This window comes from Biomphalaria glabrata, chromosome 8, assembly GCF_947242115.1.
Source record: "Biomphalaria glabrata chromosome 8, xgBioGlab47.1, whole genome shotgun sequence".
In the NCBI taxonomy this organism is placed as follows: domain Eukaryota; kingdom Metazoa; phylum Mollusca; class Gastropoda; family Planorbidae; genus Biomphalaria; species Biomphalaria glabrata.
In genome coordinates this window covers 43674962-43699510 of record NC_074718.1, presented here as the reverse complement: position 1 = coordinate 43699510, position 24549 = coordinate 43674962, and the positions used below count along the sequence as shown (strand labels likewise).

General features: G+C 32.4%; 3 protein-coding genes across 10 annotated transcripts in view; 2 read left to right on the top strand and 1 right to left on the bottom strand.

Annotated features, from left to right (window-relative positions):
- The window catches only part of LOC106075340 (anoctamin-4-like), a 28143-nt gene extending 14554 nt beyond the window's left edge, over positions 1–13589 (top strand). The window contains exons 16-25 of one of the 3 annotated variants that reach the window (XM_056039131.1): positions 75–205; positions 758–947; positions 2171–2300; positions 3340–3473; positions 4307–4387; positions 4755–4834; positions 4963–5121; positions 6113–6226; positions 6579–6608; positions 12559–13589. In XM_056039131.1, the coding sequence (XP_055895106.1) occupies positions 75–205; positions 758–947; positions 2171–2300; positions 3340–3473; positions 4307–4387; positions 4755–4834; positions 4963–5121; positions 6113–6226; positions 6579–6582 (1023 nt within the window). In that variant the 3' untranslated portion in view covers positions 6583–6608; positions 12559–13589. The remainder of the gene's footprint in view (positions 1–74; positions 206–757; positions 948–2170; positions 2301–3339; positions 3474–4306; positions 4388–4754; positions 4835–4962; positions 5122–6112; positions 6227–6578; positions 6609–12558) is intronic. The other 2 variants (XM_056039130.1, XM_056039132.1) reach the window with 2 other exon arrangements.
- Positions 13590–15020: 1431 nt separating this feature from the next.
- LOC106075415 (heat shock protein 70 B2-like) lies at positions 15021–18196 on the bottom strand. The gene is made up of 2 exons (XM_056037452.1): positions 17595–18196; positions 15021–17251 (listed from the first exon to the last, which is right to left on the bottom strand). The coding sequence occupies exon 2, from the start codon at positions 17249–17251 to the stop codon at positions 15347–15349; it is 1905 nt and encodes a 634-aa protein (XP_055893427.1). The 5' UTR covers positions 17595–18196; the 3' UTR covers positions 15021–15346.
- A 1328-nt stretch (positions 18197–19524) lies between these two features.
- LOC106075426 (ganglioside GM2 activator-like) lies at positions 19525–23488 on the top strand. Of its 6 annotated transcripts, none has more exons than XM_013236389.2 (5): positions 19525–19646; positions 20596–20859; positions 22014–22199; positions 22369–22539; positions 23344–23488. In XM_013236389.2, exons 2-5 carry the CDS (start codon positions 20614–20616, stop codon positions 23482–23484), a joined length of 744 nt encoding a protein of 247 aa, XP_013091843.1. In that variant the 5' UTR covers positions 19525–19646; positions 20596–20613; the 3' UTR covers positions 23485–23488. The 6 variants fall into 6 exon arrangements, with proteins under 6 accessions (XP_013091843.1, XP_013091835.1, XP_013091824.1 ...); XM_013236381.2 differs by having other exon boundaries at positions 19561–19679; positions 20587–20859; XM_013236370.2 differs by having other exon boundaries at positions 19563–19679.
- Positions 23489–24549: the final 1061 nt, after the last annotated feature.

Genomic DNA, 24549 nt, shown 5'->3' with positions numbered 1-24549 from the left:
TGATAGCTTTATTTTAAATATTTTCTGAGCATTTTTTTAATCAATATATTTTCACTTTTTAACACATATTCTAGAATGGAAGCCTTTTCAAAGATCGCTATGTTGACACATGTGAAGGTTCCTGCATGGCTCAGTTGTCCTTCCAGATTCTCACCTTGATGATTATCAAACCATTCCCCAAGTTTTTCAAAGATATTGGTTTGCCGTAAGTTACTAACTAAGCCAAACACAATTAACCAAGCTGGAACATGATTCATTTAAAAAAAACTAATAATCCGTTAATTGATCAAAACACATTATATCTGAGTAGAAAAAGTACCACAATAAATGATGATTCTGTCATTGGTTTGTAGTTCCAACTTGTACAACTAAGCCAGAGTAGGCGTATTATAAAGGTAGAGCTTGAAATAAACTTGAACAAGCTTCTTTTGAAAACAAAACTGAATATAACTTTTATTTACAAATATACCCAGCTTTCAACTTAATTTCAATATAGGTGTATGTAAAAATATTAATCGAATAGACATCTTTCTGTCATTTGTCTCTTGCTTGTTCATTCTTGAACTTTCACACCCCTATTTATTAACTTAAAACTATGACCACCTCATGGTATGGTTTGATTAGAATTTCTTCAGCCTACACAACCAAGTCCAGATGCCCATCGTTACTTATGGTTACAACAGAAACATGCATATATTTTCCAAAACAATATATAAAATGGTTGGTTAAAACTTGATTAAAAATAATCCTGTTTCAGTCTTTTGAAAAAAATCTTGATTTGCCTGCGACGACTGTGTTGCCAGAAGAATCAAGTTGAGTTGACTGAAGAAAACTCTGCTCAACAAAGTCAGGAATTATTTCTTGAACGTGAAAGATTAAAACCAGACCTCGATGATTTTACTATGGGAGAATACACTGAGAAAGTTATATTATACGGATTTCTAATGGTAAACCACTATTTAAACCTTAGCATATTTAGGATATGGGATGCCAATTTCACCTCTCCTGAAGTTTTACCTTTAATGTTGAAGGATAACTGTTGATGCTTATTGTAGTTGCTTTGATGAATTTGATGGTGAAAAGAGGATTTACAAAGATAAGAGCTAAATAATGCCATTGTAGTCATTTATTTAGTCTTTTCAAATACTGTAGATTTTACACAATATTTTGAAACTACACCAGCTGTCTACCTTTTTGATTTTTGGAGAGTTTCAACTGCAGCGGAAACTACTTAATTTGATTGAAAGTGAACAGGTAGTGAATTCGAATTAAAAGAGTTTAAATTACACTTGATGGGAAAAAAAACTAATTAATAAGAATATCCTACAGTTACTTCCCTTGTTAGTGAAAGTCTTCTAATGTGAGGGTAATTCATATTTTAGAGATTTGCATTTTCTCTTCAGAGGATTCAGACTAAGTATAAAACATGTGTTAAATGGTCTGATTTAGTCTTGTCAGTGACGACAACACACAGTGTACATGTTCTATAACAAAGAAGTAAAAGGGAGGGTAGGACACAGTTTGCATGGAAACAAAAACCTAGAAACCCAAAGAGAGGAGCACATTGTCTTGTGTTCATGATTGTAAGGGAAAAAAGAGATGCATCTGTCTGCTAGTCTTTGTATCTCGTTAGATCCACTCACCCAAGCAAGGCCACTGGACACCTATACAAGATGTAACATTTCAAACACCATGCACACACACACACACATGCACAGACTCAATGCCAAGTTAAAAATTAAGGATAAGGATTGGGAAAAAGGAAAACTTTTCTGTTTCATTTGAATTATCAGGAACTGAGCAGAACTGACTTAGAAGACAACACTTGTTTAATGTATTGTTTTTCAGTAAAGGTATGAAAGGGAAAAAAAACTATCAATGAAGTTTATTCAACTTAACCAGAAATTTTATTTATGCAAGTTTCAACTATCTGTATTCCACTGTAAATGTTTCAATTATCTGGATTCAAATTTATGTTTTGATTGGATTCTTTTATTGTGAACAATAATGACACTCAATATATTCCATCCAGCAAGGATCCAGTACACAATATTCCTCACTTTTGAAAATATATTTTGATAAACTTGTATTTCATTTGGTTGATGTTTAAGTAACCCAAGCTAGATGATTTAAAGCAATCGATACATTGTCTTTCCTGTATTTGTTTCAGTTGTTCGCCTGCTCCTTTCCACTGGCACCCTTGATGGCAATAGTCATCTGCCTCATTGATATTCGTGTGGATGCTAAAAGATTACTTTATCTATTCAGACGTCCCATAGCTCATATAGCAGAAGATATTGGTACATATTTTTTTTTTCTCTTTATTACAATATCATTCAAAACTTTAGATCATTTAATAAATTTGTAAAACAAAATAGGTATGTTATTATATGTATCTTCTTTTCATATTTGTTACTATGTTTACCATTGATTATCATTACCCAGATTTTTGTGTCTGAATTATTTTATACCCAGATTTTGTGTCTAAATGGGAAAAAAATAATAATTTCTGCATTTTATATTTTAAAAAAAATAAACATCTATTTTGAAGCTTTTAATTTTTCTAAATCAGGAAATTCAATGAAATCTCCTAAGATCTTTTAAGAAATTATTTTCGTTTCATTTATATTTTATATTGGAATAGTGTGCTGAATAAATATTCAGTTATAAATATGATGTGCATGGTATTAAATTCATGAAGATTATGTAAGATGTAATTCAAGATCAGTTTATAAATGTTATCTATGTGTTCATTTATTGTTGGTCTAATTATTACTTAGACTTACTTACTTAGACTTAGGTCCTCCCTCGCCGTTGGCAATGTCTGAAGCCTCCTCCCACCTGGTGTCCACTGTTCTGAGGTCCTCCATGAAGGTGTGGCACCAAGTAATACAAGGACATCCCTGTTTTCGCTTTCCTCGTATTGGCCTTCATGTCATCCCAACTCTTGGTATGCGTAATCCATCTCAGCCATTTTTGTTGAGCCACATTTAGCCTTTTCTCAATTTTGACAGATGACTTCCATGTCTCACATGATAATTGTGTTGAGAAGATGTATTTTTGTCTCGAGCCCAATGGCTTGGCTAGTCCAAATAGGCTGCAGCCTTTGGAAAATGCTCCCTGCCTTTCCTATTCAGCACGCTACATCATGGTAGGCATCCCCATCATTTGTTACGATGCTGCCAAGGTAAGTGAACTTGTCCAGCTCTTCAAGCTTTGACTCGCCTTATATCCCACTCGCAAAATTTTGGTCTCATCTAAGTTTATGCGGAGGCCAATTTTGGGTTTAATTATTACAACTATTTTATCTTCCGAGGCAATAACGTTATCTCTTTTCAGGAATGTGGTATAACATCCTGAACTTTGTGAACTTTGTCGGGGTCCTGACTAATGCTTTCATTATTGCCTTCACCTCCAGTTGGGGCTCACAGTTTGACATAACTGGGAAATTGGCCGTCGTTATTGGTTTTGAGGTACATTTAAGCTTATCTTCTTCTGTTTCCTATACATAAATGATTATTCAGGTATATCATTAGAGATGAGTGAGAAACGAATGTTAAATATTGAAAAATCAAGCGAAACATTAGGGTTTATTATAAGATATTTGTATAACTCAAAAAAAAAAAAAAAAAAAAAAATTAAATTGATGTTTAACTTTAGTTAGGCCAGTATTAGAATATGCATCCTCTCTGTTTGGGACTCCTCAACTCAAGAAAACATAAAGAAACTAGAACAAATACAAAATAGAGCAGTGAGATTTATATCAAACGTATATTCTGATTTGATTAGCGTAACACCATTAGTTAATTACTAAACTTAGAGACAGAAGAGTAAAAAGTAAAGCTATAATACATAAAACACTAAACCATAACTTACAAAAAGAAAAACAAAACATAATTATCTACTTTATTGAAGTAACGTCTGTAATATATAAGGTAAGAAATGTAAAATACTATGACTTAAAGCTATGTGTAGGCTGACTAGTAAATACAAATCTGGTATCTAGTTTTGCTGTGCATATCATATATTGCTTTATTAACCCTTAAAACGCGTGTGGTAGGTTAGCCTAAATATCAGAATTGTAATTCCATTTTGTATACACTCATTGTAAAACAGCTCAGCACTTTAAGGGTTAAGCTGAATCTGTGTGGGTATTAGAAGTGTACTATGTATGTGTAGTCTGAAAGGTATCTACAAATCTGGTATCGAATTTAGATGTGCATAACATGTATTGCTCTATTAACCTGAAACAAAAGTAGAGAATCTTGTTATGTACGTATTTATGTGTAATATTTTTCATTTTCAGCACATAGTGTTTATTTTAAAATTCCTGTTGGCCTACTTGATTCCTGATGTTTCAGAGGATGTCAAACTAGCAATCAGAAGGGTAAGACCATAATAGAAAGTTGTCACCCTTTTTTGCAAAACGTATATCAACTCACTCTGTCTGTCTGATGCAAATCTTGTACACAATATTTCTCTAAGTTGAAACTTTGTACAATTATGCATAGCAAAGCCAATTTATGAATCAATAAAATAAAAGTTACCAATTAGTTCATTAATTAGTGGTAATCAATTAATTCAGTTTTATATAGAAAGAAGGTAGATGAATCCTGCACTATTTATAGATGTGTAACTGTGCAGTTCATTCCCTTATATTTGCTTTATTTAACATTTTTATTGTAAACATTTTGCCATGTTTGTGCATAATATATAGTCCTGTATTTAACTTATATGATACTGCATGTATTTAGGAAAAATACCTGGTTCAAAGAAAGATGGACAATGAAAGTAAACCCATTAATGATTTCACTAAACTTTACCCAGATGAAGTGTAAGTATTTTTTTTACTAAGTGCACAAATTCTAAATGGTACATACCAAAATTGTTTCTTATTGTTTAACTATTTTAGTAATAATTTTGAAAGCATTTTGAAAAGGAACAATCTGTATATCTTAAAAGCATCAATGAAGAAGATTCTGAAAATGATGAAAAGAAAGATGCCAGCCCTGCTCGTAGAAAGAGGCACAGGAAAGGAAACAAGAAGCCTGTTGATGAAGAGACAGAAGTTCAGCAAATAAATGCCTTCGATGAAGTATCAGAGATTCAGGATGTGCCCAAGTTAGTTCTTTTTCTTTGGTATTGTTTTAATTGTAGATAGGTTCACTCCTATTTAGAATATAGCCTTAGCTTTCTGTCACTTACAAGGTTATCAGCCACCCTATTTATGTAGTCATAGTCACTCATCACTATCACTCAACTATTAGATTGATTTTTATTATATATTATAACTTTTTTAAAGGGTTAGCAACTATATATTTAGGAAGTATCAAGTACATTGCTTTTTAATTTACAAAGCTTATATCAACTCACTCTGTCTGTCTGTCTGGTAAAAACTTTGTACATTTTCTCCCACACCCAATCTCAGATTAAGCTGAAATTTTGCACAATTATTTCTTTTACCTGACAACTCAAGAATTAAAAAAAAATTTAAACAATTACTAAATTAACTATTGATAATTAATTATTTCGTTTGGTATATTGAACACGGGGATAAAAATGGCACTTGACAGATGTGGTGGCATCTTATCCTTGAGGACTTTTGAGCCCTGAGTGAACATTTATGTATTTAAAAAATTAATCATGTAAACATTCACCATGATACCCCTTCTTCCCTCCCCCTTTCTCAACTGGTCCAGACAAGTGATAGGATCATAGCGCACTGAGAAAGCTAAAAGCTAAACAAAAACGATTGGTGAAAATATTTATAATCACACAGATTAATTATGTCTAAGTCTATCATACATATAATCACATGACTGATCCAAACTAATTGATACAATTACTCTTAATATAAGCTTTGTCTTTTTTTAACTATTTTTTTTATTTTTCTTGTTTCATTGTTAGATTTGTTATAATTAGATTTTTTTTCAATTTTTATTTAGACAATATTTTCTATATATATTTATAAATCTTTTGTATTTACATTATTCTTTTATGACTTCGATTCATTCCTAATTTCATTTTTATCCTTTTGTTTTTAGATTTTGATTTGTGCACAAATTGATTTTTACAAGTTTATTTTCTTCTTTAAACCTTGGTTTTTCTCTAGAATGCATTCTACTTTTAGTACGAGTGATTCACGTTTGGTCACCAAACCTAAGAAGAACAGTTACATAGATTCTGTGTTTCACTTGAAATTTAGATCGTCTAGTTTTCATAAAATGTAGGTATCCATCACGCTAAAGTCTCACGCATGTATTTAATTGTGTATGTATGACACTCATAATGATAATTTGTAGCATTGACAGATGATATGAAAAAAAGCAATTAGCCTTTAGGTCTGTATAATAGACTTACTGATTACAGAAATGACCTTTAGGTCTGTCTAGACTTACTGAGTACAGAAATGACCTTTAGGTCTGTATAGACTTACTGAGTACAGAAAGGAATAACAAGGATAGAAGATTAAATTATTATAATGAAAACAAAAATTCATTTAAATGTTACATAACGAGACATGTTTCTATACTTTAAAATCTCAGAGAAATTCTGTTTTTTTTTTTTTATATTTTCAGCTAAAAAGGATTTTTTATTAATTAACAGAAGTAAGGGATAGAACAAAAGTTTACTAAGTTTCATAGATTTATTTTTTTCATTTCTTTTGGCGTACACTTGTATTGATTGATAATACCTCAATCTTAGTTCAACATACTACTTCCTGTTCAGTTGATAAATAAAAATACCTTTCAATTGAGGAGATGTAAACTATCTATACAATTAATGTTCTTAACTATCTATACAATTAATGTTCTTAACTATCTATACAATTAATGTTCTTTATAACCAAAAAAAAAAAATAAATTTAAAAAATCCATAAAAATTATTTTTTGTAACAAAATGGCACAATATCTACCACCACAACTAACTAGAACCTTACCCAATAATATTTTTTCGAAGAACATTACAAGATAACAAAATAAGCTCTTTAATATTTTTCTTGTATTTTATCGGCTTTTAGTGTGTTAGAGTAGCTCTTTCTTGAGAACTTATTGCAGCTTTGTAAACAGAATTACCAGCATCGATATTGTCTCTTCTTTTGAAAATTCCATATTGATGTCTTTCTTTTTATTAGCTAATCATTTATATGCACATCTTGTGTTGAAAGTGTTAGAATTCAGGTGACACAAAAACTGAAAATCTTTAATAGATGAATAAATAAATGTATGTATGTCTAACTTGTTGATATAGATTGGACATTTGTAATCATCATCATCATAGTCCCTTGACTTTTGTCATTGGGGTGCTGTGACCAAATCCCTTCATTTTTCCCAGTTAGAAGCTGTTCTAATCAGATTATCAAGAGAGTAGCCAGTCAGAAGCTGTTCTATTCAGATTATCAAGAGAGTAGCCAGTCAGAAGCTGTTCTAATCAGATTATCAAGAGAGTAGCCAGTCAGAAGCTGTTCTAACCAGATTATCAAGAGAGTAGCCAGTCAGAAGCTGTTCTAACCAGATTATCAAGAGAGTAGCCATTCTATTCTTTCACATTGTTCAGCCAGCTTTTCTTTGTGTTCTCACCACTGCACCATGAAGGATGACTTTTGAAAGTACGACCAATGCAGCTCAGCTTTTGTTTCTTCACAGTATTGAAGAGTTCCTCCTTTTTTGACATCCAGATTGTTGACTTGCAAAAGTACAATAACTCATTGTCTTCTTCTCCTTGTTTCTGATGCCCTGCAGTTACTCTCAAAGATTTGAATTCTTCTTTCAGCTTCAGCATTTAGTGTCCAGCTTTCACCACCATAATCTTGTTATCAAATCAAGGTAAAGAAAAACCATTCTAAAAACATAGTTTTAAAAAATACTAATTTAAAAAAACAACAAAAAACTACTGTGTAATATGCCTAAAATGTATTTCCAAGTGTAAGAAGTTTGAACGGCACTTCATCAAGGGAAATAACCAAAATATAGAAATATCCTACAAAGCTACTTCCCTCTAATGTTAGTGCACTTTGTTGTTTTTTTTTTATGTTTCTTAATATTGTTGACAAAATATTCATTGAAATACTGTACTTCTTGGCAACAGCTTTCTTGGCCTGGTGGTCATTTGTTTTTTTTACATCCTGCAGCAATGCTGTTTTTCTTTTGTCTTGTTTTTTTCAATCGAATGAGATAAATATTTTTTCTTCAAAGAATTTTGACTTAAAGAAATTGATCTCCTCTTTCTGTTTCAAACATAGAAACTAGCAGACAAGTAGGGGATAATGAGAACATTTTGTCTGGTGTGTGCATCATGAATGCTAGAGAGAAGGGGGAATGGGAGAGGTATGAGCCTGCCCTTGTCTCTCACAAGGCGCAGTTTGAAGTTAGAATTAGGTCAGAGTAATGGATGTGACATTGAGGGATGAGCAGAACAGCAAGAGGACGATGTTTGAGAAAGATGTATAACATTGTAGCATGATGAAGACTTTGTTGAGAAAGATGTTGTATAACATTGTTGCTTGATGTAGACTTTGTTGAGAAAGATGTTGTATAACATTGTTGTCTGATGTAGACTTTGTTGAGAAAGATGTTGTATAACATTGTTGTCTGATGTAGACTTTGTTGAGAAAGATGTATAACATTGTTGCCTGATGTAGACTTTGTTGAGAAAGATGTATAACATTGTTGCCTGATGTAGACTTTGTTGAGAAAGATGTATAACATTGTTGCCTGATGTAGACTTTGTTGAGAAAGATGTATAACATTGTTGCCTGATGTAGACTTTGTTGAGAAAGATGTTGTATAACATTGTTGCCTGATGTAGACTTTGTTGAGAAAGATGTTGTATAACATTGTTGCTTGATGTAGACTTTGTTGAGAAAGATGTATAACATTGTTGCCTGATGTAGACTTTGTTGAGAAAGATGTTGTATAACATTGTTGCCTGATGAAGACTTTGTTGAGAAAGATGTTGTATAACATTGTTGCCTGATGTAGACTTTGTTGAGAAAGATTTATAACATTGTTGCCTGATGTAGACTTTGTTGAGAAAGATGTATAACATTGTTGCCTGATGTAGACTTTGTTGAGAAAGAAGTATAACATTGTTGCCTGATGTAGACTTTGTTGAGAAAGATGTATAACATTGTTGCATGATGTAGACTTTGTTGAGAAAGATGTTGTATAACATTGTTGCATGATGTAGACTTTGTTGAAAAGGATGTATAACATTGTTGTCTGGTGTAGACTTTGTTGAGAAAGATGTTGTATAACATTGTTGCCTGATGTAGACTTTGTTGAGAAAGATGTATAACATTGTTGCATGATGTAGACTTTGTTGAGAAAGATGTTGTATAACATTGTTGCATGATGTAGACTTTGTTGAAAAGGATGTATAACATTGTTGTCTGGTGTAGACTTTGTTGAGAAAGATGTTGTATAACATTGTTGCCTGATGTAGACTTTGTTGAGAAAGATGTATCACATTGTTGCCTGATGTAGACTTTGTTGAAAAAGATGTATAACATTGTTGCCTGATGTAGACTTTGTTGAGAAAGATTTATAATATTGATGCATGATGTAGCCGTTCTTCAGAAAGATGTATAACATTATTATTTGGTGTAGCCTTTGTTGAGAAAGATGTGTATAACATTGTTGCCTGATGTAGCCTTTGTTGAGAAAGATGTTGCATAACATTGTTGCATGAAAGATGTTTTGAAACATTTTTGCATGATGTAGCATTTATGTTGAGAAAGATGTTGTATAACATAGTTTCCTTAGGTAGCCATTGTTGAGAAAGATTTATAATATTGATGCATGATGTAGCCGTTCTTCAGAAAGATGTATAACATTATTATTTGGTGTAGCCTTTGTTGAGAAAGATGTGTATAACATTGTTGCCTGATGTAGCCTTTGTTGAGAAAGATGTTGTGTAACATTGTTGCCTGATTTAGCTTTTGTTGAGAAAGATGTTGTATAACCTAGTTGAATGATGTAGCCACTGTTGAGAAAGATGTATAACATAGTTTCCTTATGTAACCTTTGTTGAGAAAGATGCATAAAATTGATGCACGATGTAGCCACTGTTGAGAAAGATGTATAACATTGTTGCCTGATGTAGCCTTTGGTAATTTAAAAATAGCAATGAAAGAACTCTCAACACTATTTTTTTTTCCTCAGCACACATACACATAGCACCTACTTTTTTTTTAGGAAACCTTCCACTCCTTGCTTTGGTCAATCATAATACCACTTTCAATAATAAGTTTTGTTTTTAGCAATTCTTTTCTTTTTGTTGAATAATTGATCTGTCAAATATTTGATTATACATGATGTAGAAAGATAACAGGTAAATAAGAAATCCTCCCTCTCAAACACAAAGGACAATATACAGGACATTGCTAGATTATTTATCTGAGATGAACTCCAATCGGCAACAGGACAGCAAGGCTTAGGCCTTTCTTCAAAATTTATCACATTCTCCAGACTCACTGCACTTTGCTAAAAAAAATATCTCACTACAGACTTTAAATCTTGTTACTTTTAAAATAAATTAATGTAATGCAAATTTAGCCAAATCTAAAAAAAAAAAGCAAAACTCCCCGTCATATTATGAAAGTATTTCCAGACAATACAAAACTACAAGTGATATTAAGGAAACCGTAGTTGAAATATTTAGTTTTAGACCTGAATCACAAAAAGTTGCTTTCTTCCCAACTGTACTTTTCTTTTATAAACGTTGCTTTTTCTTTCACAGAATCGAAACAATTTACAGTAGTTTTTTTTTTTTAGAGGTTTTATTTTGTACTTTATGGTTCACTGCTTCCTTTTATGACATTGGTTAGACAACTTTACTAACATTTTGTTCAATATATGAACCACTTTGTTCAAGGCCTATTTTTCTGTTTGCTTCATCTGATATTTGCTTTAAGTCAAAACATAAGAAAGAGTTTAGTATTGTATATAGTTATGCAGACTTATCTCTGACATATATATTTTGTTGGCAGCCTATTTTTTACTTATTTATGTATTTTCTGATTTTATGGGTTTTATATTATTAGATTGTAGTGTGCGTGTATGCTTTAATTTGATCTAAAACTATTTCCTTTTCAATTTTGTTTCTTGGTACACATATTGCTAACAATACATTTAATCTTAAAAATCTAGAACAGTGTTAGAATACACCTTAATTTCAATCTTTGATTCGTTTTTATTCTAATTGTTTCATCTAAGAAAAGAAGTTCATAGTCATTTAAATTGTGGACAGAAAAGATAGTACAAAACAAAACATATTCTATGAAAAAAAATATCTATACATAATAAACTCATTTTTTCAAAATGTCATATATAAGCATGAAATGGGTTGCCTAAATTAGCCATGAAAGCAAACAACACAATTTTAAAGTTTTAAATACGGTATATGTCACTTCTTGATTGGTCTATAAAGATCCAAATCTGCACCTCCATTTTCCATTGTTGAACTGCAAAACAAGAGTTATCTGGTTACCCTGAAGGAGTCTCCTTCAAGGAATCAACACATATGACTGGGAATATAACTAGCCCTAGATTGCTCATACACTCTGGCAGTGTTGGTGTGTTATACTGAGACTTTATAAAAGCACATTCCTTGTTCCATATGCCAAGACAAATTTGTACAAATACTCCTATTTCCCTAGTGCTATTAGAGCATGGAACGGGTTGCAAATTGATGCAAATAGAATGACTGACAGCAAAGAAAAATGAGAAGCCAAGAAACACATAGTTTATTCAGCCTAGCAACAATTGGCCAAACCTCCCATACCCTGAATATAATCAGCTTTTTAAATCAGAGATTGTAAATAGGATTATACTCCTCTTCAACCACAAAGGAGGAGCATCCTATGTAATATAAAAATATTGTTAGCCAAATGGTAAAAAGCTTTTGAATAAAATAGCATTATCCACATATCATGTCACTCCTAGACTTTTGGCAACAGCTTCTATTGACCAACCAATATTTTCTTAAGACCATGCCCTCTGCTCTAAACAACAGAGCTCTTCAGTAAAAACAATGGAGTCTCATAATTTATTGCTTCATATGCATTTTATTGCTAGTATATATTATATTCAGGATATGGGAGGTAGCAATTATACATAAAACACTGAACCATAATCTTCAAATACAAAAACAAAATTTAATAAAATACTCTGAAAGACACAAAGATAAAGGCACATATTCCTCGTCCCATATTCTAGGACAAATTTGTACAAATATTCCTTCTTCCCTAGTGCTATTAGAGCATGGAATGGGTTGCCTGAGCTAGCCAGTAAAACCAGTGACTTGGCAAAATTTAAGTCATTGGTTAATATGCATGACGCATAGGACCTAATCTTCTTCTTTTTTGAAGAAACGTCTGTATTATATAAGATAAGAGGTTTGGCCAAATTGTTGCTTAGCTGAATAAACAATGAGTTTTTAATTATATATTTTTTGAGTTTTTAATTATATAGTTTTTGAGTTTTTAATTATATATTTTTTGAGTTTTTAATTATATATTTTGTTCTAAACCTTTTTTATTTATATTGTTTTTAACAGACCAACAGACGACTCGTCAACTGAAATATTGATCTCAGAAGCTTAAACTTGGATGAAACATTGTTTTTAAAAGCATGTGATTTTTTAATTTTTTTTTTAAATTTATTTTTTATTAGTAAGAGGCAGCATGTTTGATTATATTGTTTGTGTCAAATATATACCTAATTGATTTGTTGATTGAAAATTTTTATGTAAATTAAATGTTTAAATTATATATGTATTTACATTATGGCATTGATGAAAAAATGTTGAAATAATTTAAACTTGTTTTTTTTTTCTGCCAAAATTGACTTTAAAAAATTTGAAAAAAAATAACAAACTATTTTATCAACTTACATTTATACAATTATAAAAGTTTAGATGTTTTTAAATAATATGATTATTGTAAAGACTTTCATTTTATACACAATTTTTTTAAAACGAAGTAATAACAGGACATTTAACAGTTTAAAAAACAAATTCCACCTACCAAACATCTTGATACAACCGATTGTCTCTCTCTTATAACTTTTGGCTATCGGTTGAAAATGAAGAAAGGAGCTTTAATTTCGTTGTATATACAGATATAATTGATTTAAAGTTTTTGATACCTATATAAAATACATTTACTTGTGGACGAGGACTGCTGCCAGTAATTAGATCATATAATGAAACAAATGTAAACTCATAAGTTATGTAAATTAGTTGATTTATTTGTCTCCACTAAACAATGCAATTCTATTATGTGCACAATTTTTGTTTACTTTAATATACTTTGTACTTGTTGATACCTCATCATTTATACAACTCCTTGGAAGTTATGAGAATTTGTTTTATTTTAATGTATCATTTTTATAATTTTTTATGTTTTATACCAAAATGCAATGTTTTTATGTTGTTTATTATTATTATGTACATTTTTTAAAAACTTATTTTTATAAACAATATGTATCTAAAGCTTGTAACTGAACCTTTTTAAAAATATGAATTTCAAAACTTTTAGATTTTTATGTTACGTGGATCAAATAAAAGCTGTTGATTACTCTGAATAATTATTGTTTGTTTGTTATTTTTTTATGAAGCTTATATCAACTTACTCTGTCTGGTAAGACGTTTGTACAATTTCTCCAACACCCAACCTGGGATCAATCTGAAATCTATTCTTTTACCTAACAGCACAAGAATCAATGAAAGAAAATCACCAACTAGTTATCTATTGGTAATTAATTATTTTGTTTGGCATCTCAGACTAGGGAAAGAAATTATACTTAAGTAGTGGTATAAGCTGAATTAGTCCCCTTTATAGGTCGTCCATCTGAGTCTTAGTGAACACAAACATGAAATACGACACTGCTATAGAAACAATACATAACTATACAATCTTCTATGTTCATAAGAACTTCACTAGCAGAGTGGTTACAATGTCGGCTTGAGCCATGAGTTTGAATTCAGATCATTCCTTTTTTTTTATATAATTGCTTGCTTTATTGCTAGTCTAGATCTATTACAAATTTAATAACTTGACTGAACTAATTCATACAACTCTGCTTACTATAAGCTTTGTGATTTTAAAAAAGTATTTTAATGTTTTTCTTGTTATGTATTTATATTTAAAGTAAACCATTGAGAATTTCGCAGACTTTAACAATGCCACAAGGTGACTAAGACAAGTGTATTGAAACAAATAGGACTTGGAATATTTGTCTTGAATAGACATACAGAGTTATCACTTAGAGGGCTGAAAAACCCAGGTGGATGGCACCCATCAGGGGGGTGAAACCAAAGTGGAAAATCTTTTTTTAACAAGAGCAGGCAGTTTTTATTTTTAGAGAATTGACAGTAGCTTTATACCCTAAAAACATGTTTGTGTACTTTTAAAATATATTTTAGTAAATACTTTGTAATTGAATTTATTTTATTAAAATTTTAAATATATTTATAGAGTCGGTGTTGCAAACTTCTGACATAGGCTTTAAGGATAAGGCCACAAATCTCAATGTTGCCAGTCAAACGGGATGGATTTAGAAGAAAAAATATTTATTTTATAAAACTAAGTGAATAAACCGTAAGCAAAGCCATTGCACGTTGGACTAGTAGTCTACGACATGCTCTTTAATCTAAAGCTAAGGTCTACAACATTGCCACAAGGATCAAAAACTTTTTCTATCTACCAACAACCATATTTGTTTGAAAATGTTTTTTTTATCCTGGAAGCCATTGAATAATCTGTCTAATAAGAGATTCTTTTCATGATAAACAAGTTAATTGACTGTCAAAATGCTGGCCAAAGTTTTCTAATTAACTAGTTTTGTCATAGAATTGATTCATTCATTTATTCTTTAATGTGTTTGCTTTTATTTATTGTTAGTTGATTTAATTTATTATTTATAATATACAACATTTAAAAATATACACTAAGACACACAAACCTTAATTTTATTTTTTTTAATTTTATTTTATTTATAGTACAAAAAATAATATTTAACACATTTCTTTTTACAAATAAACCCTAATAAAGGTCAACTATTCACACTTTCCCGCACATAAATATATATGTCAATTCATTATCTAGCAAACATTAAATTAATTCATTTTCCTTTATACACATATTATATTGATCAGCATAGACTAATTTACAACAACAAAAAATGAGATTTCATTGACATTTTCTGCATACAGATTGCACATCATTTAAATAAATATCAGGTACTTCATGTACACCACCCATTGAAAGACATTGAAACACTCGTGCAAATTAGGTGTTACAGAAAAAAATGTTAATAGAATGTCTAATAAATAAAATGCCATTTTAGTCTACTTCTTCTACTGTTGGTCCACCTTGATGACCATTTGAAGATGTAGGTCCACCTTGGGAATGGAGTTTAGCCATAACTGATGAGCTGACCTTTTGTATCTCCTTCAACTTGTCTTCAAATTCTTCTTTGTCGGCTAGTGAGTTGTTATCTATCCACTTCAAGGTACTGTTACAAACATTCAGTACAGTGTCTTTGTCCTTTGAGGACAATTTCTCTCCAGCAGCGTCTACGGCCTGTTTAACACTGAAGACATAGTTCTCAAGCTGATTTCTGGCTGATACCCTCTCCTGTTGTCTTTTATCTTCATCTTTGTATTTCTCAGCTTCTGACAACATTCTGTCTATCTCTGCTTGACTCAGTCGACCTTTGTCATTTTTTATGGTGATATTGTTGGACTTGCCCGTGCTTTTATCCTGAGCACTGACATTTAGTATGCCATTAGCATCAATGTCAAATGTAACTTCTATCTGGGGTACACCTCTTGGTGCAGGGGGAATGCCCGTTAGGTGAAACTGGCCCAACAGGTTGTTGTCTTTGGTCATGGCACGTTCACCCTCGTAGACCTGGATGTCGACACCGGGCTGATTGTCTGAGTAAGTGGTAAATATCTGAGAGGCCTTGGTTGGAATGGTTGTGCCTCTCTTGACCAGAGGTGTCATGACACCCCCAGCTGTCTCAATACCCAGTGAGAGAGGAGCAACATCCACTAGCAGCACATCTTTAATGGTCTCACTGGTGTCCCCTGTCAGTACAGCTGCTTGTACAGCAGCACCATAAGCTACAGCTTCATCTGGGTTGATGGATTTGTTCAGCTCTTTGCCATTGAAAAAGTCACTCAACAGCTTCTGGACCTTTGGAATACGAGTTGATCCACCAACCAGCACAACTTCATCTATTTTGCCCTTGTCTAGTTTGGCATCCCTCAGTGCTGTCTCAACAGGCTGTAATGTTGACCTGAAGAGGTCACCACAAAGTTCTTCAAATCTGGCTCTAGTGATCTTGGTGTAAAAGTCAATACCTTCATAGAGAGAGTCTATTTCAATGGAGGCTTCAGAGCTGCTGGAGAGGGTTCTCTTGGCTCGTTCGCATGCAGTACGAAGGCGTCTGATGGCCCTTGGGTTGTTGCTCATGTCTTTGTTGTGTTTGCGTTTGAACTCCTGCACAAAGTGAGAAACCATTCTGTTGTCAAAGTCCTCACCACCCAGGTGTGTGTCGCCAGCGGTGGCTTTCACTTCAAACATTGAGCCTTCATCAATAGTTAAGATGCTGACGTCAAAAGTACCTCCACCCAGGTCAAATATCAGAACATTCTTTTCTCCTTTCTGACCTTTATCCAGTCCATATGCCAATGCAGCTGCTGTAGGCTCATTGATGATTCTAAGCACATTAATTCCAGCAATGGCACCAGCATCTTTTGTTGCTTGTCTTTGAGAGTCATTGAAATAAGCTGGTACTGTGATCACCGCATCTGTGACTTTTTGACCCAGATAAGCTTCAGCTGTCTCTTTCATCTTGGTGAGAACCATTGAACTGATCTCTTCTGGGGCAAACAGTTTCTGCTCTCCTCTGTACTCTGCTTTGATTTTGGGCTTCCCATCAACTTCCACAACCTTGAAAGGCCAATGCTTCATGTCACCCTGAACTGTTTTGTCATTAAACTTTCTACCAATCAGTCTCTTGGCATCAAAGATGGTGTTGCTGGGATTCATGGCTGCCTGGTTTTTGGCTGCATCACCCACTAGACGTTCAGTGTCAGTGAAGGCTACATAGCTTGGCGTTGTTCTGTTCCCTTGGTCGTTGGCAATGATCTCCACTTTGCCATGTTGAAACACACCCACGCAAGAATAGGTTGTCCCGAGGTCAATACCAATAGCTGGAGCTTTATTTCTTCCAGGCATCTGTACAAATAGAAACAAATAAAACAATGATTAATCTAATGTCATTGGACTATGGAATCAAAAGCAACAACAATGTCTGAGTCTTTCCCTTAACTTTCAAAACAAATTGGCCTACAACTTAGGATATAGATTATAGATCTAGGTAAATTATAAAATGTGGTTAGAACTGCGAGGTTCACTGGTGAAATAGCGAAACTTAATTCTCTGCCTCAATCTTTCAGTAGTTAAAAATATAAATTAATGTAAATCATAAATGCTACTGTAAATTAATTAAATAATAACGTCTTTGACTTTAACAATAGTTCTATTTAAAAAGAAAGATCTATTAGATCTATGGTCTTACCTTCTAGGCTTTATGAAGCTCCGACTAGATCTTATACTGGGACTAACTGGGTCTATTATAATTTAAATCTGTATAGTCTATAGATCTAGATTCTAGAATCTAGATGTCTTTATAATACGTTAAAGTTAAGTTACTTCAAATTCAGAATAATAGATGTAACTTATTTAAATTAGTTTAAGCAAATCACTTGTGATATCAGTGTAGGAAAAAATGCTTAGATTGTTGTCGCTTGAAGACTTTGTTGTCTTGCTTTCTTGTTACAGCTCAACTGTATCTAATCCAAACGATGGAAACCTCGCTCTTATATACTACATGGTGTAGAATGTGTAGAGATTTCTCGAAGCCTGTACAACACTGTGGAGGTTTCTAGATAACCTAAATAGTTATTTGCTGCATTTCCATTGGCTGACCTCTGATCTGGTAACCTTTGCCTCTTGACTGTGATAAAAATAGTTTTTCCAATCGTAAACGGAATGTAGAGAGTAGTCTCCCATTTTATGCTCTTTATTGGAACAAATGTCGATGTTAAAATCGTGTTGGGTGTTTCCTAATATTTGTTATTTTGCTTTTTACTGCCTCCGATTGGTGGGGCTCAAAGAAAATTCTTTTTTTTTTTTAGAGAAAAACAAATTGCGAAACATGGGTCAAATTTCAAACATAGCAGAACTTGATGGCTATTTCTAGCCTCGCTACATATCTTATATAATACAGACGTTACTTCAAAAAAGATGATTATACGTCCTTTATAGTGACAGCATTTATTACCGGTAATGAAAAGGCTCAATACCATAAGAAACACTAGACTCTAGACTAGTACCAAGAATAAATCATTAAAAAATAAAGACATAAGTCGAAATTTAAGAGGCTCTGCCGGAAAGATAATTATATGAAACATCCTTGACAGCATTTGTTTTATTGAATTAGGGATCTATATATATATATAATTCTACGAGAATTGTTGACCTCAATTTAAGTAATACTTTAGTATGAGGCGCGAGAACCTTCTTTCACCAGATTCCAAAATTACGGGATAATGCCGTTTTTTTTTTATTGCGCGTAGGATTATCGTTTTCCATATTGAATGACAATTTTTGTCTATATATTTCAGGAGATTTGTATGAGTTTTCTAAAAATTTTAATAATTTCCGGAGATTTCCATAACTTTTTCGTATATTTTGCAATTTCAGATTTCCAGGAGCTCCAGGTAAATCAGGCGGCCGCGGGAAATCTAGCTGTTATAAGTTATAAAATGGTTTAATTTAATAATTTACACCTAGAATTAGCGCGGGTCCTATGAAAGTGCGGGGCCCACTGCGGTCGCATAGGTTGCAGTAAAGCTATTATATAAGGCCGGCCCTGCAAAATAGCGGCGTATTCTACGTGCCACCGGTCGACTAGTATTATTAAATTACCTTCAAACAAGTGAACACAGTAAGATGCAGACAGTCAAACTACAGGTTTACAAGTTATTGGGAAAGCAGTAGGCCTATCTATACTCACTTAAATTGTGAGTAGCGTTCTACAGGGCATAGATTAAATTTGTTTCTTTGGCCAACGGTTAAAAAGCTTAATTTTCATCATTAGATTATCCCAATGTACAAAAATAAGGCGTTTAGCAAAGGGCATGTATGTTGTTGACATAAAATATGTCTTCGGAATTCTGGAACGTTACATCATTCAGAAAAAAAAATCTGTTTTTGCGTAAGAAAGACCGTGGAATGTGGATTTAATTACAAATAATTACAGAATTTTTGTCTGTAAAAAAATATTGGCTTTGCGCAATTCCCTCACCAAAAGTTTGACAAACGGATCAACGTCGTAGCTCTTAATCTCTTTGATTATGACTGATTAATGAATCATGAAATATCTATAATATAATACATTTTTTTGGTCATAGACCTGGATAATGGCGCGCAGTGTCACATTGCAGTTTATGCATTAAATTCTAATTTTCGAAATTTTAATTTGGCGTTGTTGCCAAGTTAGCTAGGTTACGGAAAGTAGATTAAATCACATGACTTTCTCTAGACTCTACTGTCTCTAGCTATTTCGGTATTTGCGGAAGTATTTTAGAAATAATCTGGAGTGAGATTGAATTTAATTACACATTTCACGCACCTTATTTTACCATAGATTCTCCTCAATCTAGATCTATTTTATAGATCAAAATCTATATCTGGTATAACTTAATCTTTGTCATTCACTAAAAACTAAAATCTACAAATTAAAAAATGACTGAGTCTAACTGGGTCTAACTCAACTGCTAGCTTAAACTAGTTTGAGTAAAAAGATGAGACTCGATGAATATGAATAAATTCAATAATTGAATAATCAATTCATCATCTTCTAATCATTCATAATGATTTATGATCTAGAAAAAAAAATATTATAGATATAGTCTAGCTAGATTCTAGTATTTCTAGATCTATTCTTTTTCTACAAGTCGTAACAAGTACTAGAACTACTGGGAAGAGGTGGCACTGGACAGATCCACATGGAGAGAGAGCATAAAGGAAGGGTCACGGATTGCAGATGTCATACATAACAGAAGCAGAAAGAAGGGTGAAAATGCAACGGCGCCTGGTGATTATATATACCCAACCTGCGATTGCAGCTGTGTATCAAGGATTGGCCTCTTTAGTCACACAAGAAGTTGCAAAGGGAAAAGATCGTCTCTGGAGACGTAAAATGCCACAGAACTAGAACTACTACTACCACGCATATTCTAGACATATGACATTGCTTTCTACATTTTTTTGTTACATACTTATGATTCGTGATACTGTAGAGTAACATTGTAAATTACCAGATCTAGACATGTGTATGTCTAAGTCTAATTATAATATAAATATTTTAGATATAAATTATAATACTAGGTCTAAACAATCCCTCTGAGACTTCAACTTCTTGTCTAGAGTTATATCTTGATTCTGTCTCTTGATAATCAATATCTATCATAGTAATAAATAATATTTAATTTTGTATGATCCAGGTCCACTAGGTCTGTATTCTAGAGAGAATGATTGCATTATTCCTTAAGGCAGTCTTCATACTGTCTATGCTGAGCATCAGTGTTGTACACAGTGTGAGCTTTAAATACAGTAAAGTGGAAACATTTGTCATCAACGATGAAGAGGAAGTCAATAGAGATGTAGTACCACTACTTTCTGATGTAGCAGACAATCCTAAAGAGATGCCGACTTCTTTACTATCTTTGTTACAAAGCAAATTGCCAAGGCAGTGGATCAACAAAGATTACAAAGTTGTAAGCAATATTTAAATTTATTGCCCTTTTTTGTTTTTTTATAATAGTGGCATGCAGCTGTCATTATGTTCTGTGAACCCCATGGATCATCATAGAATAATGGTGACTTGTATTGAAGTCAATTAAAAAAACATCAACTATAATAACACAATTTTGATTTAATGAAAATTAACATGTGAACAATAAAGTTTGCATCTATTTTAACAATTAGTTGATAATTAATATCACAAAAAAAACAAAGTTACTTTATCCACATCATTTCAGTCCTTTTGATGCAGTATAACTTCAGTTCAGTCCCTTGGATGCAGTTTAACTAAGTATGGATCTATCCGGCTTTTAATTACTTCATAACATTGAAAAAGAAATGTCTCAGTAAAGTCAGAACAAAGTTTAGAAGACAACTGCGCCATCAGAACATAAGTTGTAATTAAGACAAGAACTGAACACTTAAAAAAACTTTTTTTCCCCTTACTATGTGAGACTCTAACAGCGCTACTTGTTGAGTAGGGAATATGAAAAAGATCAAGAAGTCTTTGTGTAGTCTATGGATGGCTGCCTGGTCGTGCGGTTTGCACTCTGGACTGTCGTTCAGATTTATCGATGGTCCCGGGTTCAAACCCTGCCCGCTCCCATCCCCCGTCGTCCTGCGGGAGGTTTGGACTAGGAAGTAATTATCTTCAACTCTGAAGGAACATCCGAAACATGTAAAACATTTTACAAACAAACATTTTAGTCCCTCGATGAACTTCTCTGTGTTGTGTCTGTTTCTTTTTTTATAGAATGTTGTTATTGTTTTTAATAAAAATAAAAAGATCCTTGTAACCACAACCTATTTCCAATAAGGATCAATTTAATAGTCAGTCTTTTTAATAGCCACTTAACAATAACAATAGAACTTTATTTCTGCTTGCTTTGTTCATGTATTAATGGGAAGATCAAAAACAAAATATTTGTTTGTTGTATGTGATAATATTAGTAATAAATTCTAGAAGCAAGAAGTTATGTAGATTTTAAATTTTAGTATAAAAATAGTCTTTGATATAATTCTTAAAGATGTATTATATGAACTTCGGACATAAAATTGAATATATATATTTATATTTAAGATAATTTTTAGGATGACAATTACAGGTGATTATTTTATCTAATTGTAGAATCAAAAAGGCGTCCATCATATTCTGACTGACGATTTCAAGTGGAAGTCATGTGGACCAGCAGATCAGCTCGTAGACATTCGTAACTTGACAATTCTACCATCACCACTCTACTTTCCTGGACCATTAAGCTTTGGTTTTGATATTCTGTTTCACGATTCGGTTGAAGAGGATGCATCAGTTTCTGTACGTATTTTATTTATTTAATTGTTATATTTCTGGTTATTATTATAGTTACTTATTTATTATACTTTGGCTGAGTTGATGTTACTGTAAGGCTTGTTTAAATTTTCAAACATAAAATATGTGTGTTTCAAACTGGGTTTAAAATGACATTGTTTTGGTTTGAGTGCAGGCCACCATCAAGCTTCAGTTTAATACAGGAGGTAGCACCTGGATTACCATCCCATGTATCCAAGGAATAGGCTCATGCACATATGACAACTTTTGTTCATTGACCGAAGCCATCCCTTGTCCAGAAGAACTGAAACAAAAAGGAATCCCATGTACATGTCCATTCAACAAGGTATGGGCGTGTAACTCAACCCTATTTTTACCATTTCAGTGTGTACAAAGTATTTAAGAACAACAGCTGCCTAGGTAGTTAGACTACAACAAAATATATTTATATTCAGTAGCAGCTCATGACCTTTTTTTTTCTTTGTTTATAAAGTCAGTGTCGTAAAATATATATAATAACAAATAAAAAAGTAAATCAATTTGAATGAAAAATCAATTAATCTAAGAAATAGAAACAAGTTTTTTTTACATTCAGTAGCAGCTCATGAACCTTTTTTTTTTATCGTTTATAAAGTTAGTGTCAGTGTAAAAATATATTATGACAAATACAAAAAAAAAATCAATAAAAAAAAAACAGAATTTTTTTTTTATTAATGTAAAATCTTTGTTCTAGTCTGTTTTACTGTAACAAACAAATGTAAAATAAACAAATGTAATATAAACAAATATATTATTAAAAAAAAGGTTAAAAGTTTTGACAGTCTCAAAGATTTAGGTTATTCTATGTACAAATTTAGGTCATTTTATGTTCAAACAAGGTTTGATGATATGACCACATTTTTTTTCCTGCATGGGTTAAGAACAGTTTTAAAAATTTCATATGATGTCAACAAGCTGGTGAAATAACTGGGGATCAGAGATTCTGATTCAAAGCTAGAACTGCTTGAGTTTATGTAAAAAAAAAAGTTTTGATGTTAACTTATTGATAGTGTGTGCTGTGTGTTTTCTTGCTTTTTTTTTTTTAAGATACATACTTTTAAAAATGATGAATGCCAACCAGGTAATCTTGTTTTTACGAAACTGTTGGCAGGGTGAATATAAACTTGATATCTTTGAAGTGGACGTTGATGCTGCTGTTTTTCCAAGTGGAAACTACCAGGCCCAAGTGACAATCACTGACAGCAACAAAGGACAAATTGCGTGTTATGTTGTCACCTTTACAGTAGGATAGACAGGTACTGGTTCTGACTGGATCATCCTTTGTACTATTAAGTGGATAACTGTATTATGTGTATCTACTATCTGTATGAATTAAAAAACACATGAGTACATGACGAGAAAATATCTGCTAATTTTATTTATATATATTTAGTAAAAACTATGTCTTGGCTTAATTCCTTATTAATTATAACATCTTTGTTATTGCTACTTAATTAAGCTACTGGGTAATGTAGTTAACTTTAACCTGGAATAATAGACAAGTGTCACACATTAATGATCAAAAGATCAACAGGACTTAGTTTCTGATCTCGAGCTAAAATGTCCTTGACAGATGAAAAAAAGTTTAGGATAGAGTTGTCATGACTTTGACCAAAAACATGTTAGCAAACATGACTGGTACTAAAAAAATCTACCAAAGTTTTGAATCTTATGTGATTCCCTAGAAAACTCTATTTAAAGAGTTATATAATTTATATAGTCTGTTTTAAATTGAACGCTTAGAAAAACTAGTGCAATTTTTTATTACAAAGTTAGACCAATTACAATATGCATACCAAAAAGGAAAAAGGGTTGATGATGCTATCCCTTAAATTTTAACATTTATTTGAAATGTACAAACTTCTGAACTCGCCAACGTATATGCAAGCTATTTCTTTATATGCATTTTCTTGTTTTGAAAGGGAGGGTTAGGGTGAACTGTGCAACATCTAAGGCATGTATAGTTAGCACGAAAGGAAGGCGGGGGGCACATTACTATTTTGGTACATTTTTGCACTAATGATTTTCAATCAGATGAAATACTATTTGTATTGTTCCTTTACATGGTTTGCAGATGATGAGTCCCCGCTCAGACAAAAAAAAATTCATTAAAAAAATAAAAGCATCTTTCAGTCCTTCCAATCTATAGCACAGATAGATGTAAAAAGTTTTATGTTTCTTATGTTCCTTCAAAGTGAAGATATTCATGCTAGTCCAAATCCCCTGCATTCAGACTGCTGAGCGACAGTCCATACTGTTAGGTACAAGAAATAATTGTTTTAAAGTATCAACTTGATTGGAGAATGCGTGTGTGAGA

What these genes read in the sequence shown, in the direction of transcription:
- LOC106075415 (XM_056037452.1), bottom strand. Translation starts at nt 17,251, where the DNA reads ATGCCTGGAAGAAATAAAGCTCCAGCTATTGGTATTGACCTCGGGACA.
- LOC106075426 (XM_013236389.2), top strand. Translation starts at nt 20,614, where the DNA reads ATGATTGCATTATTCCTTAAGGCAGTCTTCATACTGTCTATGCTGAGC. An exon ending in TCAACAAAGATTACAAAGTT is followed by an intron (nt 20,860 to 22,013) that starts GTAAGCAATATT and finishes ATCTAATTGTAG; the next exon opens with AATCAAAAAGGCGTCCATCA. An exon ending in AAGAGGATGCATCAGTTTCT is followed by an intron (nt 22,200 to 22,368) that starts GTACGTATTTTA and finishes GTTTGAGTGCAG; the next exon opens with GCCACCATCAAGCTTCAGTT.